The 14,790-nt window shown below is 38.0% G+C and overlaps 1 protein-coding gene across 1 annotated transcript in view; it reads right to left on the reverse strand.

The window, feature by feature from the left end:
* Nucleotides 1-14,790, reverse strand: part of LARS2 (leucyl-tRNA synthetase 2, mitochondrial) — an 86,964-nt gene that overhangs the window by 42,811 nt on the left and 29,363 nt on the right. Inside the window, exons 7-9 of the mRNA XM_059818457.1 lie at nt 14,374-14,517; nt 2,911-3,018; nt 65-224 (exon numbers count right to left, since the gene is read on the reverse strand). Of these exons, the coding sequence (XP_059674440.1) occupies nt 65-224; nt 2,911-3,018; nt 14,374-14,517 (412 nt within the window). The remainder of the gene's footprint in view (nt 1-64; nt 225-2,910; nt 3,019-14,373; nt 14,518-14,790) is intronic.

Below are 14,790 nucleotides of genomic sequence, written 5' to 3' on the forward strand. Positions count from 1 at the left end.
TTGAAGATCATTCTCTACAATTGTTACTCTTCTACAACAAAATGCAGTATGAGAAAAATACCACCTTTCCCTGGAATGAACTCCCTCTGAAAGACTTCCTTGAGACTGCTCTTCCCATGCAGCAGTCTGTGAGTCGGTAAGATATATAAATGGGAAGCTCCATAAATGGCTTCAGGCGTATAGGTGTAAGCTGCTAGCTTCTCTTCTGTTACTTTACCATTAACCTGAAAAAGAGCAAAAAATATCCCTGATGAATTTATTTTTTCCTCCATTGGAAGTGCAGCAGTTTTAGAGTCCCCTTCCTTTTCATGCAACTAACAAATATACATCACCCTGAAGAAATACACAATTCTGAATATCAAAGCCAGATGCATTCCCACTGTAGGGAGTTTTTCCAGAATCAAATCTTGACAAAATTTACTTTTAAGACCTCGAGAAAGTTGCTTTACAATCTTGCCTCAGCTTATCCAAATATATAAAAAAATATTTATATTCTAAAATAATACGTAAAATTACATTGTGCTACTGAGCTAGATTCAATCCCTGGTTAAGTAGCCTGGAATCCTTCTATTGCCTTTTAATATGCATACCCTGTTTCCAAGAAATGGAAATGAGATGTTACCTCTGAGCTCTAAAGAGAATTTAAGATTTTCTCAGCTACCAGGCTTGCCACTGCACTTCTCTGATGAAGTCAATGTTGCAACTTATGTACAAGAATAAAATAATAGAAGGTGACACAACATTAAAACAACGGGACATAAAATGAGAGTAATAAATCCAGAAGACCGCTTAAGAATTATCACCCATCACTATCAACAGGCTTTATATTTTAGGTCAATTAACTGTGGCGTGTATGGGGGTCTTAGAAGGAGATTTTTCAGCAACAGGTATTGATACACATTTTCAGAAACAATTGCCAAAAACAACTTAAATACAAAAATGCACCTTCTAGCAGTGTGCAATTCAGAGGTAGTAAGAAAGTTGTATTGGGTTTGCACAGCAAGGTTTTGGTAGCAGGGGGGGCTACAGGCGCGTCTTCTGTGAGAAGCTGCCAGAAGCTTCCCTCATGTCCGATAGAGCCAATGCCAGCCGGCTCCAAGATGGACCCGCCGCTGGCCAAGGCTGAGCCCATCAGCAATGGCGGTAGCACCTCTGGAATAACATATTTAAGAAGGGGGAAAACAACTGCACAATGGCAGCCAAAGAAGAGAGGAGTGAGAATATGTGAGAGAAACAGCTCTGCAGGCACCAAGGTCAGTGAAGAAGGAGGGGGAGGAGGTGCTCCAGGCGCCGGAGCAGAGATTCCCCTGCAGCCCGTGGAGAAGACCATGGTGAGGCAGGCTGTCCCCATGCAGCCCACAGAGGTCCATGGTGGAGCAGATATCCACCTGCAGCCCGTGGAGGACCCCACACCAGAGCAGGTGGATGCCTGAAGGAGGCTGTGACCCCGTGGGAAGCCCGTGCTGGAGCAGGCTCCTGGCAGGACCTGTGGCCCCGTGGAGAGAGGAGCCCACGCTGGAGCAGGTTTGCTGGCAGGACTTGTGACCCCGTGGGGGACCCACCCTGGAGCAGTCTGCTCCTGAAGGACTGCACCCGTGGAAAGGACCCATGCTGGAGCAGTTTGTGAAGAACTGCAGCCCGTGGGAAGGGCCTGTGTTGGAGAAGTTCATGGAGAACTGTCTCCAATGGGAGGGACCCCACGCTGGAGCAGGGGAAGAGTGTGAGGAGGAAGGAGCGGCAGAGACAACGTGTGATGAACTGACCGCAACCCCCATTCCCCGTCCCCCTGCACTGCTCGGGAGAGGGAGGAGGTGGAGAAAATTGGGAGTGAAGTTGAGCCCAGGAAGAAGGGAGGGGTGGGGGGAAGGTGTTTTTAAGATTTGGGTTTATTTCTCATTATCCTACCCTGATTTTGATTGGTAATAAATTAAACTAATTTCCCCAAGTCGAGTCTGTTTTGCCTGTGACAGTAATGGGGAGGGATCTCCCTGTCCTTATCTGGACCCACGAGCCATTCATTATATTTTCTCTCCCCTGTCCAGCTGAGGAAGGGGAGTGATAGAGTGGCTTTGGTGGGCACCTGGCGTCCAGCCAGGGTCAACCCACCACAAAAGTTTAAGCTGTCTCAATTTGAGCTTCCCAAAAATTCAGTATTTTAACATAAGAAGTCACTTTTAAAATGTTAGACCAGGCTAAATGAACACAATAGATCTTCGAAGCCCAAGGGCTGAAATTCCATCAGGACCTCTGAAGATCTATTCTGTCACTATCATATTCAAAAAGCCTTTTGCATCTCTTCAGAAGGACTTCAGATTTTGCCATTTTTCTCTAGATAATTATAATTCTCTTAAGGTTTCTCTTTGCTTCCTCTCCTTTCTTTCTATCCAGACTTCCCTGTAAGCTCCATCACTACTTAACTGTCTGGTTTTCATTATTTTAATTACTCTATGTAATAAACGAAATAATGGACAAATGTCACTAAGTGGCTTGCCTGAGGTCACCTTGGGTCTGACAGAGAAGGTGCTGTGCAGAGCGGAGCTCAAAGCCCAGCTAGATCCCAGCTGACTTGTGCAGTGCCACTTGATACTGCTCTTGGTACTGCTCCCCTAAATGTCCTGTCTTTCAGGAATGCTTATTAGCTGGCATGTATTTTGGCACAAATACACACAGCCAATTTGCATCTGATGTTGCACTTGAACACGCAAACCCTTTCCTCAGGAAGACAGCAGGGAGTATCTCCTCAACCCACAAGTGGTGTTTTTCAGGATCTGTGCGGGTCTGGGCATGAAGATATAATAATCTCTTTTAGTAGGTTTCCATCTTTTTACATCTGAAAATCCATTCCCATCACGCATTTCAGGGCTTGCAGTTAGCCCAACCAAGATAGCAGCATTGAAATTTCGGACTTACCTTTAGCAAGAAGTCAAAAGAGCATCCAACACAGTCACCTATCCAATTTGCTTGCATTTCTTTTATACCATACCACTCAGGGAGATCGGACAAAGCATCAAACATAGCCTGATGCAATAAAAGAAAGAACATTCAGGTTTTGTAAGCATACAAATGAAGACTATGGGTTTAATTATAACTAACAGCAAAATTATAAGGTGCTGGTAAAAACACAGGAAGAGGTGTTTTTATTCTGCTGCTGCCCCAAATTAATCTCTGAGAATAGAATTAACACAGCGCAAGCCAGAGGTATGATGTCTCCAACAGAGATCCTATTGCTATTAAAAGAGGCCTTCCTTTTGAATGGACTAAACCTTAAACACAGAACAAACCCTTCAATGAAAACAAACACAGAAAATATTCCAAATGGGTGTAAGCTGTAGGAAGTGTAAGTGACCTAATGAGCTGAACAAGACTACTGACACATAAGAGATGTGCTTGCAGGTATGAAGCCTGCAGTTGGATTAGTTGTTCTAGACAATAGCCTGGAGATGGCAGTCAGACATTAGACATTTAAATGTCCTAAAATTTTCAGGCTCTGACTTCAAATGGCAAAATAGAGTTTCCAGCTGCCTATCTATTTTTCATATTTCGTATTGATATTTTACCAAGCACACTAGGCTGTAAAAAACTGAATGGGATCTTTAGGTGATATCATCCTGTAAAAAACCCAACAAACCCAAATCATAATAATAAGGGTTCATCTTAAATTCAAAATATATAAAATAATACTATTATAAGATAATAATATAATATATTATGCAGCAGAGAAGAAATTAAGTGTTGGCTCCTTCATTAGCCATAATGTCCAACAGCCAACCTGTAACTTCTATGTATATTTATACTCAGCAAGAGATATATCCATCTATTTACATGCTTTCTGATGTGTGGCATGGATAACAGACTATTCCAAGTCAAGTAATATTTGCCTAAACCATTTGAACAGTATGTTTTTAATAAAAGAAATCTATAAAAAGGTAAAGGAGAAGACGTACAAAGGGATGGATAACTCAAAGCTCATCTCATTTTTCACTTCATAACATTTCCCATTTGTGTTATGAATACTCCATGACTTTCCAAAATCTTTACTTTAGCAGAAGTACAGCCAGAGGCACGAGTCACTCAGACAGATGGTGGATGTGCTGAACAATTACAGTTAAAAATCTAAGAACAAGGCAACATGTTGAATAATTTTTCCTTCAGCTGTGACTCCCAACATCAAATGTGCAAGCTCTTTATTATCTCATTAATTGCTAACAATCTGCAAGGATGGACAGTAGCTATTAGGTGTTGCCCAAATTAAATAGTGGGTAGTTAGATAATTAGTGAATATACAACTAATTCTTTTTCAACTGTTGTGTTTTAACAACATTCTTAGATATTTTCAGAGTGAGATGCATAAAAGACATTATAAGGATTACTTTCTAGTTACTGCTCTGTTGTATATCTATCATTCAAATTACAACAAAGGGCATGTCCTTCATAAATCATAATATTATACTACCGCTTGGGATTTTTACCGCTTTCTACATCCTTGAGAATCAAATTAATTTTCTGATGATTTACAAATTAAAGAATGGTAAGGTTTTGGAAGGTTTTTAATCATACTGTAACTTTAATGAGTTGTACCTCACAATTGCAAGTATACTGTATCACAGAGAAGTCCAAATTCTCATTATTCTCATTAATTTTAGTGTTCCAGAGACTACTGAGCTTTATCTGCTATGAATAATCCATGTACATATATACCTACTAAAGAATAAGGAATAACTGGAGATATGTATAGATATAGAGGTAAATGTACACAATACTTGGATACCTTATTTGTAAGAATTTTATGCATTTTAGAAAGAATGAAGTTGTGCCAATACACACAGAACTGGCTGGACACATTAGCAGATTTTTATGAATTCTCCTGCTTGGATATCCATCCTAATCTACATTACATTTTGCTGGCAGAAGCAGCTAAATATGCATGTGCTCTGTTGAAACTGTACAGTCTGTAATTGCTTGCCAGCAAAACTTTCTTTTTCACTGCAGGATTCATACATCAATAGATCCTTAATACCACTGTGATAATGATTTCAACTCTAGTTAGTTGGCCTTATTAGGAGCTATAGGCTACAGTTTGACTTAGCCCAATTCTTCTCTTGATAATGCAGTTGCTTCATGCAGCTAAATGCAGTAAGAGCCAACTTAGCTTCACCTGAACGAAGATAACAAAACTTATTCTGCACGGTAACACAGCCTAGGAGAGTTTGCAAACACAAACCCTTCATATCTTAATATGCACATGAACAGTAGTATAGCGTGATTAAAAAAACAACCAAAAAAAGCTTAAAAAAATTTTCAATATGGAATTATGATTCTCCGGTCTTTGTACTCAACACATTACTTCGGTTTCTTGTCAAGGCTACAAATAGCAGGTGAATTAGAAAATGAACAACATGTAAACCACAAACACTTTACATAGTGTTACAGAGGCAAACAATATACAGCATGTATACTGCTAGCATATTAGTAAGTGTTTCTGGATGGTAAATTAACCTAGGATACTCACTAACAGGAAAGTAGAAAAGCATATTAATCTTACAGACATTAAAGTATTGTACATTCAAAATTCAACCATGCAAAGTAGGAGGTTTTTAAAAATTGCTTAAGGGAAACCATTTTACAATGTTTTTTTTTCAAATCCAATTGCACTACACCCTGCAAAAACATAAATCTATGAATATATGTTAAAACTATTATTAATTTAAAAAATGTATATGTAGCCTGTTTGGATATATGAAGCTCTTGAATTGAAGCTGAGTAATGCTAGCATAGAAATTCTTGAATATTATAAGCTAGTGTTTGAAAAGTTAAATATTAACTCCATGAATTTAGCTTGCACGTTCTTTTTTAAAATAGCAGCCAAGTTTGGTAAAACGTCTTATGAATCATTAAAGTAGTCCCGTGAATTCTGCTCGAACTATTATTTTGCAATTACTGATAAGATTCCTTAAACAAAATTTTTGACCCTTAAGGCCATGCACATAACTCCTAGTCATCTGTGCCACCAGTTTGTTAACTAGGTAACACAGAAAAGATGATCAACAAGAAGATTCCCAGCACACAGGCAAATAAACAAAAGTAAACCCATGTTGGATTCTGCAAGGGACAAAGAAAAACAGCAGCATTACAATCCAGCAAGCAGAGAGTGATACACTCATCAAATTAATTCCCTTTACAAATTTCTGTTTATGACTTAATAGTGAGAAACTTGAAAACATTAGATAGCAGAGTCTTTTTACTTCCATTTTTCATGGCTCAGGAAGAGATGATAAAACTTAAAATGCAAACTTCTAATTACAGAAGAAATTACTCTCATCTTAAACACAAGTCAAGGTAAAGCATAAATACATTTGGCGGTCTTTCAGATCTAAAGATAGGTTCAGGAAAAAGCTAAAGACATCAAAGCTACATTCAGGGATGAGAATGACTTCAAGGCTCTTACAGCTTTAGGAAAGTTTGACTTAAGTGCTGGAGAAGTTGAAGATGCAGGATAAACTAACGTTTCACAGGACTGCTTTACTCTTTCAGAACACCTAGAAAATTCTGGCATAGCTAGAAGATGAAAGTTTACCAGTTCAGATGACCAGAAAGTCACAAAATCAAGAAGAGTTTGCTGAAAATTCATCACACACAATGATGACCAAGTCTGAAACTAGAAGTAAAGCATGTGAAAGTGGAAAACTGTTCTCACATATCCAGCTGTTTAGTCTGTTGAAGATTCATAGAGAAACAGAACTTCAGTTTAGCAACCTTCAGACAAAAAAAAAGTACGTAAAATCAAAAAACAGAAGTGCTTTATAATTTCCGAAGAGTATCCCAACTCCAAAAGACCCTCAACTGCTTGTAGTTCAAAGAGGGAGGATTCTGCTGAGCACCTAAAAAATTCAGTCTCTGACTTCAGGAACTAAAATTTTTAGTATGATCAATGCCTGCCGCTAATTTCATACTTAGTGAGAGGACTTCAACTCCTCCATGACAGTAAATGAAATAAAGTGAAAAATCTAAATTTTAGCTATAAAGCAAAATGTTTACTCTTTTTTCAATGAAGACACTTCAATGAAGTTTGACAAGTTTGCAACATAACAAGACTGAAATAAAAAGGTCAGCAAAAGGTTTCATTTCAAAAGCATTCATTAGCAAAATAAAATTGTCTTCTACTGAATTAAAATAAAATGAAAATAAAAATCTTTGCTTCTGAGGAAGAGTCAAAGAAATAGTCAAGATCCATTTGGATTAAAATGAAATTCTTCACTTTATTTGATCAACCTCCCAAAAGAGTAACCAAATATAAACTAAAAATTACACAAAATAATTTAATACAACTTAATATATTAACTAAAGTATAGGAAATTAAAGTTAGGCTGCCCACTCTTTTATTTTGCACTTTATTGCACAGTTCCAACTGTGATTATGCAGTACAGCTTCTGCTGGTATTTAATCTCTTCTTGTTTTTTTACCTTCAGTAGTTTCTGCCTGTAGGTCACTCTTGACTCTTATGTCCCATGTGTGAAGTATACTGAAAACATACATTAAAAATGAGTAACAACACAGATACTGTGTGTGCTTAAAATTCTCTCTTGTAAATGTCTGAACCATCAGAGTTTCTCCCTTTACCATATAATTTATGGTCAACAAACACCTCTGGTTTGACTATGTAGAACGGAGGCAAAGAAATGATTCCTTGAAAGCAAAAAGCAAAGCCAGCGTTCTCCAGGTTTGCTCTCCAGCGTTGTTCTCATCGTAGCAATTACCAAAGAGAAGATACTCCCTTTCCAATATAATGAAGCGTATCTTTGGGATAAATAAGTAATTGATTCCATAAATATAAAAGCTCTTTAAAACGTTTGTTATCATTTTTATTTGTACTGAGCATTCACTGTTTCGATTAATCTTATACCAACAGGAACTTAAATTTATATTGCTAGAGCATCAAATGAGACGTTGCATTTAAACTAAGGTGAGAAGATCAGCCTGGTCGGGATATCCACAAACAATTGTCTGTCTTGCCAAGCTGACAAAAGAGGTGTCATTTTTTTTACTAATGAAGTGCTAAGCAAGCTGTGGAGACAGTACTCTTGGTCCCTGTCCAGGAGAGAACTCTCAGCCTGACTCAAAGGAAGTTTCGAAGCGAGGTTTATCAGGCCAATTCTGTTGGATGAAGACAACTATGAGCTAGACCCCAAGTGCGGGAAGTGAAAAAATTACACATAAAGCATGAAATACTGAAGAGCCACAATTTCTATTCTCCTCAATGATGAGGCATTACCTCATGCTATGAAATCCAAAGTACTGTCAGGACTCTTAATACCTTAAAATGCAGTACTTCAGTTTCATTACATTCCATTAACATTCTGCTTAATATCTCAGAAATAAAAGAGAAACGAAAAAATCCACTCAATACACGATTATGTAAAACAATTCCAATTCTATTCAGACCAGACAAAGGGGCTATCAGATGCAGCGCAAACCCAGAGAAAAGCTAGAGAAGAACTGGTAGATCTTTTATTGTTTTCCCTTCACAAAGTTAGCACCATGCTAAACATCTAAGTTCCCGCGCTTCACAGAATGTGAGAAGGATTTGTCTCTAAATGTCTGTAGGAAAAAAATAAACTATAAAAATAAAAAATAGAGTACCACTTATCTGTATGGCAACTCTAAATCAGAGCGGCAGAATTCTGTAGTCCCTGTCACTTTCCCCAGTATTTAAATTAAACATACATACACTATCTTATTGCTGTGCAAAAAAGGGAGATTATTCAAGGCAAAACTTGAAGTTTCAAAGTTGCTTCTATTTTATTTTGTTAAAAAACCCAATTATTTTCTGGTTATTTGGGTGATTTTTGAAAAGTAAAATATGAACAAATATTGTACAAAATGAATTTGGGAAGAACAGGGACTATGCAGAGACTAACCTTTCAGATTCTCATTTGGGGACTCAGTTGACTGTGCATAAAAAACCATAATAGCAATTTACAGGTACACAGAGAAAATACTAACATTTACAGATAGATTTTTCCAATGAAACTGCCTACAGATTCAGCTGGGTAGCCATAGCAACTAAACATTTTAGCTTAAACATCTTAAATGCACAGACAACAATTTGAATAATAATGCCATCAGTTAAGGCATTATACTTTTATCAAAGAAATTTGTCAAAAGAAAAATAGCAATTAAAATGGTCTTTAAAAATCCATAAAAGCTACTAGACCGTTTCATATGTACTTCACAGTTTAAAAAATGGGTCATGATTATTATTTTACATAACCAAAATGCTTTCTGCTAAGTGTTTAAAGCATGGTCAATATTTTTGCCCTTTGAAAAAAATTCATTGGCAATGGTAAATTGCCGTGTGAGCAAACACTGCTTTGTTTGTTTGCATTTTTATTTCAAGAAAGGACTACGAGCTGGTGCAGTAACAATAAAGAAATCAAAGCAAATCCACAGAAGATGCTTCCTCTGGACACAATAGAAGTTTAAGGAATGAAACACTAACTCCTGTAACACACGAGATGATTTCACAGCCTATTGCTGATCATGTAAGTCTTTGTTGCTATTTGACTAGTAATTTAAACATTGCAGATGAAGATTACCCTTACTAGTATTTACTTTTATTAAAGTTGTGAGATACAGGAGAAAACATAAAATGATAAATGGGTGAAAGAGAGGAACGCAGATGACTAGAAAGATCATCAATATGCAGTATAAATAGGTTGAATAGTTACCACAAAGTAACTTGGGGATGCTCCGAGTAGAAAATAAGTTGTATGCATACATATTCAGCCATTATTGCTAGCTGGCAATTTGCATGAAGAATTAAGAGATTGCAGATTCATTAAGTGTATTTTAAATGGAACCTTGTCTATGAAACATGGTTATGAAATTAAGACTTACATTTTCCTCTAAGCCACACCAGAAAGGAGTTACTTACCAGAAATAAAGCTTTTTTTAACATGCTTTCCCACTATGTCAACTTAAAGAAAACTCACGTAACTTCTGGAGGGAACAGGGAACAGATTTGCAGAGAGCCTTGTTGCAGAAAAAGGGCAAGGAAGGTGGAGCTTTCTGACATTTGGTCTTGAATTTCTGTAAACTTTTCAGAAGAAGTAATAGTCACCATGGAAGGTGCAAGCAAAAGGTGACCAGAATCAAATGGCTTTCCCCATGAGATACCAAAACCAGATTAAGGCCTCACTGGAGAACGATGAGTGGGAGAAGTAGAACACACTTAAAGAATACTAACCCTCTAAGTCTAAAAGAGGCCAAAGTGGGAAAAAAATACAAATCTTTCCCAAAAGGTGCAAGGATTAAATTACTATCAGATAATCTTAGTGCCTCCCATTTTTTAACTTCAAAACAAAAAGTAGTGAAACTTCAGGGGCTAACAGAAATCTAGCCATATAACTCACTGAAAGCCTGATCCACTTAGCTCTCTACCTTTTCCCAAACCTAATAAGAACATCCCGCACAAGGAAGGAATAAATCTGCTCTGTGCCCATGAACTTGTCCAAGCTGTGAGATACAGGCAATAGAGGGCCAGGTAAGTTCTGATACAAATTCTGGCAGTATGGCTCAAAGACCTAAAAGCCACTCTATACTGACAGAAAATGTAGGTCTTTGGATCAGAATGATTTTGACCGTGCTAATCTGGCACCACCTTGCCTTAACCTTCTGGACATCTTCAAAAGAAGCAGAACTGGACAAAAGACATTCAACAGGCAATCGATTCAGAAATGGGGAATAAAGACCTCAGGGCCAGACAAATTCTGGAAGGGGGAACTTCTATTTCTTTTGTTTTTTTAATGCAAAAAAAATTGACCATGGATTTGAAATCCCCAGTCCCATTTAGAGATAATCTTTATAATGTCCTCTCAGATTTCCCATTTACAGGAGTCTGGCATACGGTGAACCATTAGTAATCTTCACCATCTACGCCCAGTTTGGATAAAAATGCTCCCTACTACTGTAGCATCCTGAGCCTTCAGGTGCCTGAAAATAACTGCAGAGAAGATACTATACACATATTCATGGCGAGCCTCAAACAACTGAAGAAAAAGGGAAGTGAGATCCATAAAGACCCTGGTATTAATCTAAAGAGGTATGTTCATTGGCCAACTGTCAGGTAAGGATAAAAAAACCCTAATTGTTGTACTCATTTATCATCAGAAGCACAAATATCTGAAGTCTCTGAACAGCAAATACTTTCAAGAAAAGAAAGTTGTACCGGTAGTGGTTCTGGTCCACAATATAAACCAGGAAAATCTCTTTATGGAAATGAGTGTCTTCAAGATCAAGAGATGCAAAATAACTCCCCCTGCTGAAGTGAAGCTATTATCACGACTAATGTTATCATCCTAAAATTGTATTAGCGATTAAAGATCTGTAGTTTCTTAAAGTTAAAGAGATGTCTCTATCCTCCACACCTATTAGGACCAGCTCTGTAAAATCTGGACGCTCCGCTCCAAGGTGAAAGGCTCTGTAAACGACAAAGTTAAATGAATGTGTCTCTCTCAACAAAGCCCAGTCTCCTGGCAAGGGCTTTTGAAAAGAGGTGGGGAAGAAGGCTTGAGGAATAGGCTAGGAAGAGTGATTGCTGTAACCATGGTGTTCAACGCTATGCTATTTCGGACGATATGGATTCAGATCAACTGTCAACAGCCTGAATCCAAAGAAAAAGTATACAAAAGAAACAGATTTAGAAGGAAGGACTCATGTCTCTTACCACTCCTTGAAAAACACTGGGATGACTACTGTAAGGAATGAAGAAATGTGTGCAAAGTTGAGTTTTGAGGATAATTAGTCAAGATATTCAGAAAGAGGAGCCAAAGTTGTATCGTTTAAGATCTGTAATTTGGCTTCTGTTAAAACGCCGTTGTGAAATTTCCTGGTTATGTCAGTGTGAGCATAGAGTCTCTAAGAGACTGAAGTACTTGTCCAGTGTTAGCTCAGAGACAGCCTCCCTCTGATGGACAATCTTCAGTTGCGGCTTGCAGTTCATGGGCCATTCAGAGCTGTAAGGCCAAAACAGTCGTCTTCAGAAAGTAAGACACAACATGCTATGTAATCTAGCCTCTTGCAACTTGAAAGAAAAAATTAAGTACCACAAAAGGGAATTTATTTATCTTCATCTTCCAAAGCATGAAATCCATCTAATATCAGATATTGGACTTAGAATAGCAGAGCCTGGTAATCTGCTATCCTTATTTGAAGGTTTGGGGGAAAAAAAAAAAAGTTATTTTTTTCCCCCTCTACAACCAAATGTTTAAAGCCCTTGCCAAAAGAAGCAGAGTGAGACTGTTCAAAATGTGCCAGAACCACAGCAACAAAAATGGGAGTCAGTGGAGGGTGAGTAAAAAGGAAAATCCAAACCACCTGCTGATACTTGGTAGCATCTGTCACTGTACAAGAAGTGGGAGCACAAGAAGGCAATGCTTGCCAAAGCACTTGAGCTGGGAGCAATATGGCATCATTTATCGACCTGGTTGTATCAGCTAGCATAGACCATACAGCATATCAACCATGCACAGAACAAAATTTTGGGAGACCTTTACAGAGATCGGTAGAGTACTCAACTGTCCTCTGTAGTAATGCTTAAAGGTTTTGTAGAGGTTGATATAAATGTTCATCCCCAAATGAAAAGTATAAGCAGCTCTCATTCATGATGCCACTAAGATGTTCAAGAACAAGGGGTTGTTTGCACTGTTGCCCTTCATATAGGTAGGGGATAATGGTAGTCTACTGAGGTGACATCTTTGGGGGGAAGATGGGGGGGTGTTGTGGAGGCACAAGTTCCTTCTTGTCATCAACTGAGCCTACTTAGTGGAGAATGACATGTGGGAGACGTGATCATCCCAAGAGCTGATGCCTTTTCTGTAATGACATTTCTTAGGTCAGAGACTAAAGACAAAAGATAAATCCTCCTCCCTCGAGGAGGGTGGATATTGAGCAAGAGGTAATAATCCCATAAGCCAAGTTTTTTTTCAAAGTTACTGAAAAGCTCCTCAGTCTTGTCTCTTGGTCTTTATGAGTAAAAATTTAAGGCTTATTCACCCCTCTTAGAGGGAGATAAGTAAACAGTGATTTGGTGCAAGCATGGATACAGCCCAGAAATACCACTCATTGTTTCCTACGACCACCATAAATACAATAGACAAAAGATGTATCAGTAAAGGTAGAAACTCTAGTGAAGCTCCAGCCTCAAATTGAGGGAAACAGGGAGTTGGGGCAGACCCTGAAATATCACAAAGGTGATCATGAAATCTGGTGACAAGAGCACCAAGAAAAAGCTCAGAACGTTGTGATCATTTTGTGACTGTGCAGACATGCTCCATTTTCCCTTCAGCTATAGCAAATGTTCCCTACTTACTGCCAGAACAGGCAGCACAATCAGAAAACATGCATCTCAACTACCCCCTCTGTATATGAGGAATCAAAGCATCAGGCAGGATATCTAAGGCTTTTCTCTTTATTATGAATGGACCTAGAGTGAGACCTGGATTTCTTTCCCCTGGATGATGGTGGAAATTTGGTCTCTTGAATCTGAGGCCCAGTAAAAGGGTCAAAGACGAATTTTTAATATTTTCATGGGAATAACGTTCTTAATCTGTACTTGAGGTCTCAATACACAGAACACTTGGATGGCATAAAACCTTCACCCAGACAAAACAGGAAGTCGATACTTTCATCTCAGAGAGCATAAAGCCAAAAATTTTGTTGAAGAATTCCTAGATATGGAAACTATGCTGTCCCATCACAATCAAAATTTGAGCTTATAATAAAAAAGGATTTTTAAATAACTTCAAAATATTTTCTAAATTACAGATAATCAAATAGAGTAGAGTATGAAGTAAAATATAATAGAAGGTCCAGATGATCTTCAATAAAGAGCAGTTAATCATAAAGAACTATGGTTCAGACACCTGTGGAAATGAATGCTAGGTGACAGGCTGTAGTCCATTGCTTACACCATGCCCATAAGTCCAACAGGTTGACGAGGAGAACAAGTTTCTAGTTCAAAAGATTGCACAGCTGTACACTCAAAATATGCAGGCAAGCACTTGATGCTAAATATAGGATGACAATCTGTGAATGGAGAATTCATTCATTCACCTCTAATTTATGCTTTTTGATTTCTTCAAAACTTAATCCCACACCAATTACTTAAAATTCTTAAAGATGTGAACAGAAAGACTTCAGGGATAGTAATTTTTATATACACATATACACAGGGATAGATCACGTATATTATTATATAATTATATATTACACAAACTTGCATATATAAAAGACCACATTCAGCTTGATGAATATTTCTGGATGAAAAGTCACCTCTTTTAAATGCTACCACAATTTACAAAAACTGTATTCGCATACCTTTGCATACGCAGTAGTTTTGATAAACCACTGTTTGAGGTATTTCTGTTCCACTTTTGCTCCTGAACGCCATGAGCAACCATTGTCATCCACCTGTTCATTAGCTAGAACAGTCTGATCCACTGGATCCCAATTAACCAAGGCCTAAAAAAAGTTTCAGGAAGAAAAAATATTTTCAGCAGCTATTGCAAAACCAGAATCTTACTTTTCAGACACCAAAGAATTATCCAGAAACATTCCTTGGGGCCCTGAGTTCTCTATATTTTTATAACATCCACTTGAATCAGTGACAGGGACTCAACTGAAGTTGTTTTGAATATTCATCTTCTCAGAACTCAAAAAACCCAAGAATGCAGTTGGCAGCATTTGTCTTGATTGATTATGCCAGCAGGATAGGCTGACATTTGAATATTAAAT

This window comes from Gavia stellata, chromosome 6, assembly GCF_030936135.1.
Source record: "Gavia stellata isolate bGavSte3 chromosome 6, bGavSte3.hap2, whole genome shotgun sequence".
NCBI classification, from domain to species: domain Eukaryota; kingdom Metazoa; phylum Chordata; class Aves; order Gaviiformes; family Gaviidae; genus Gavia; species Gavia stellata.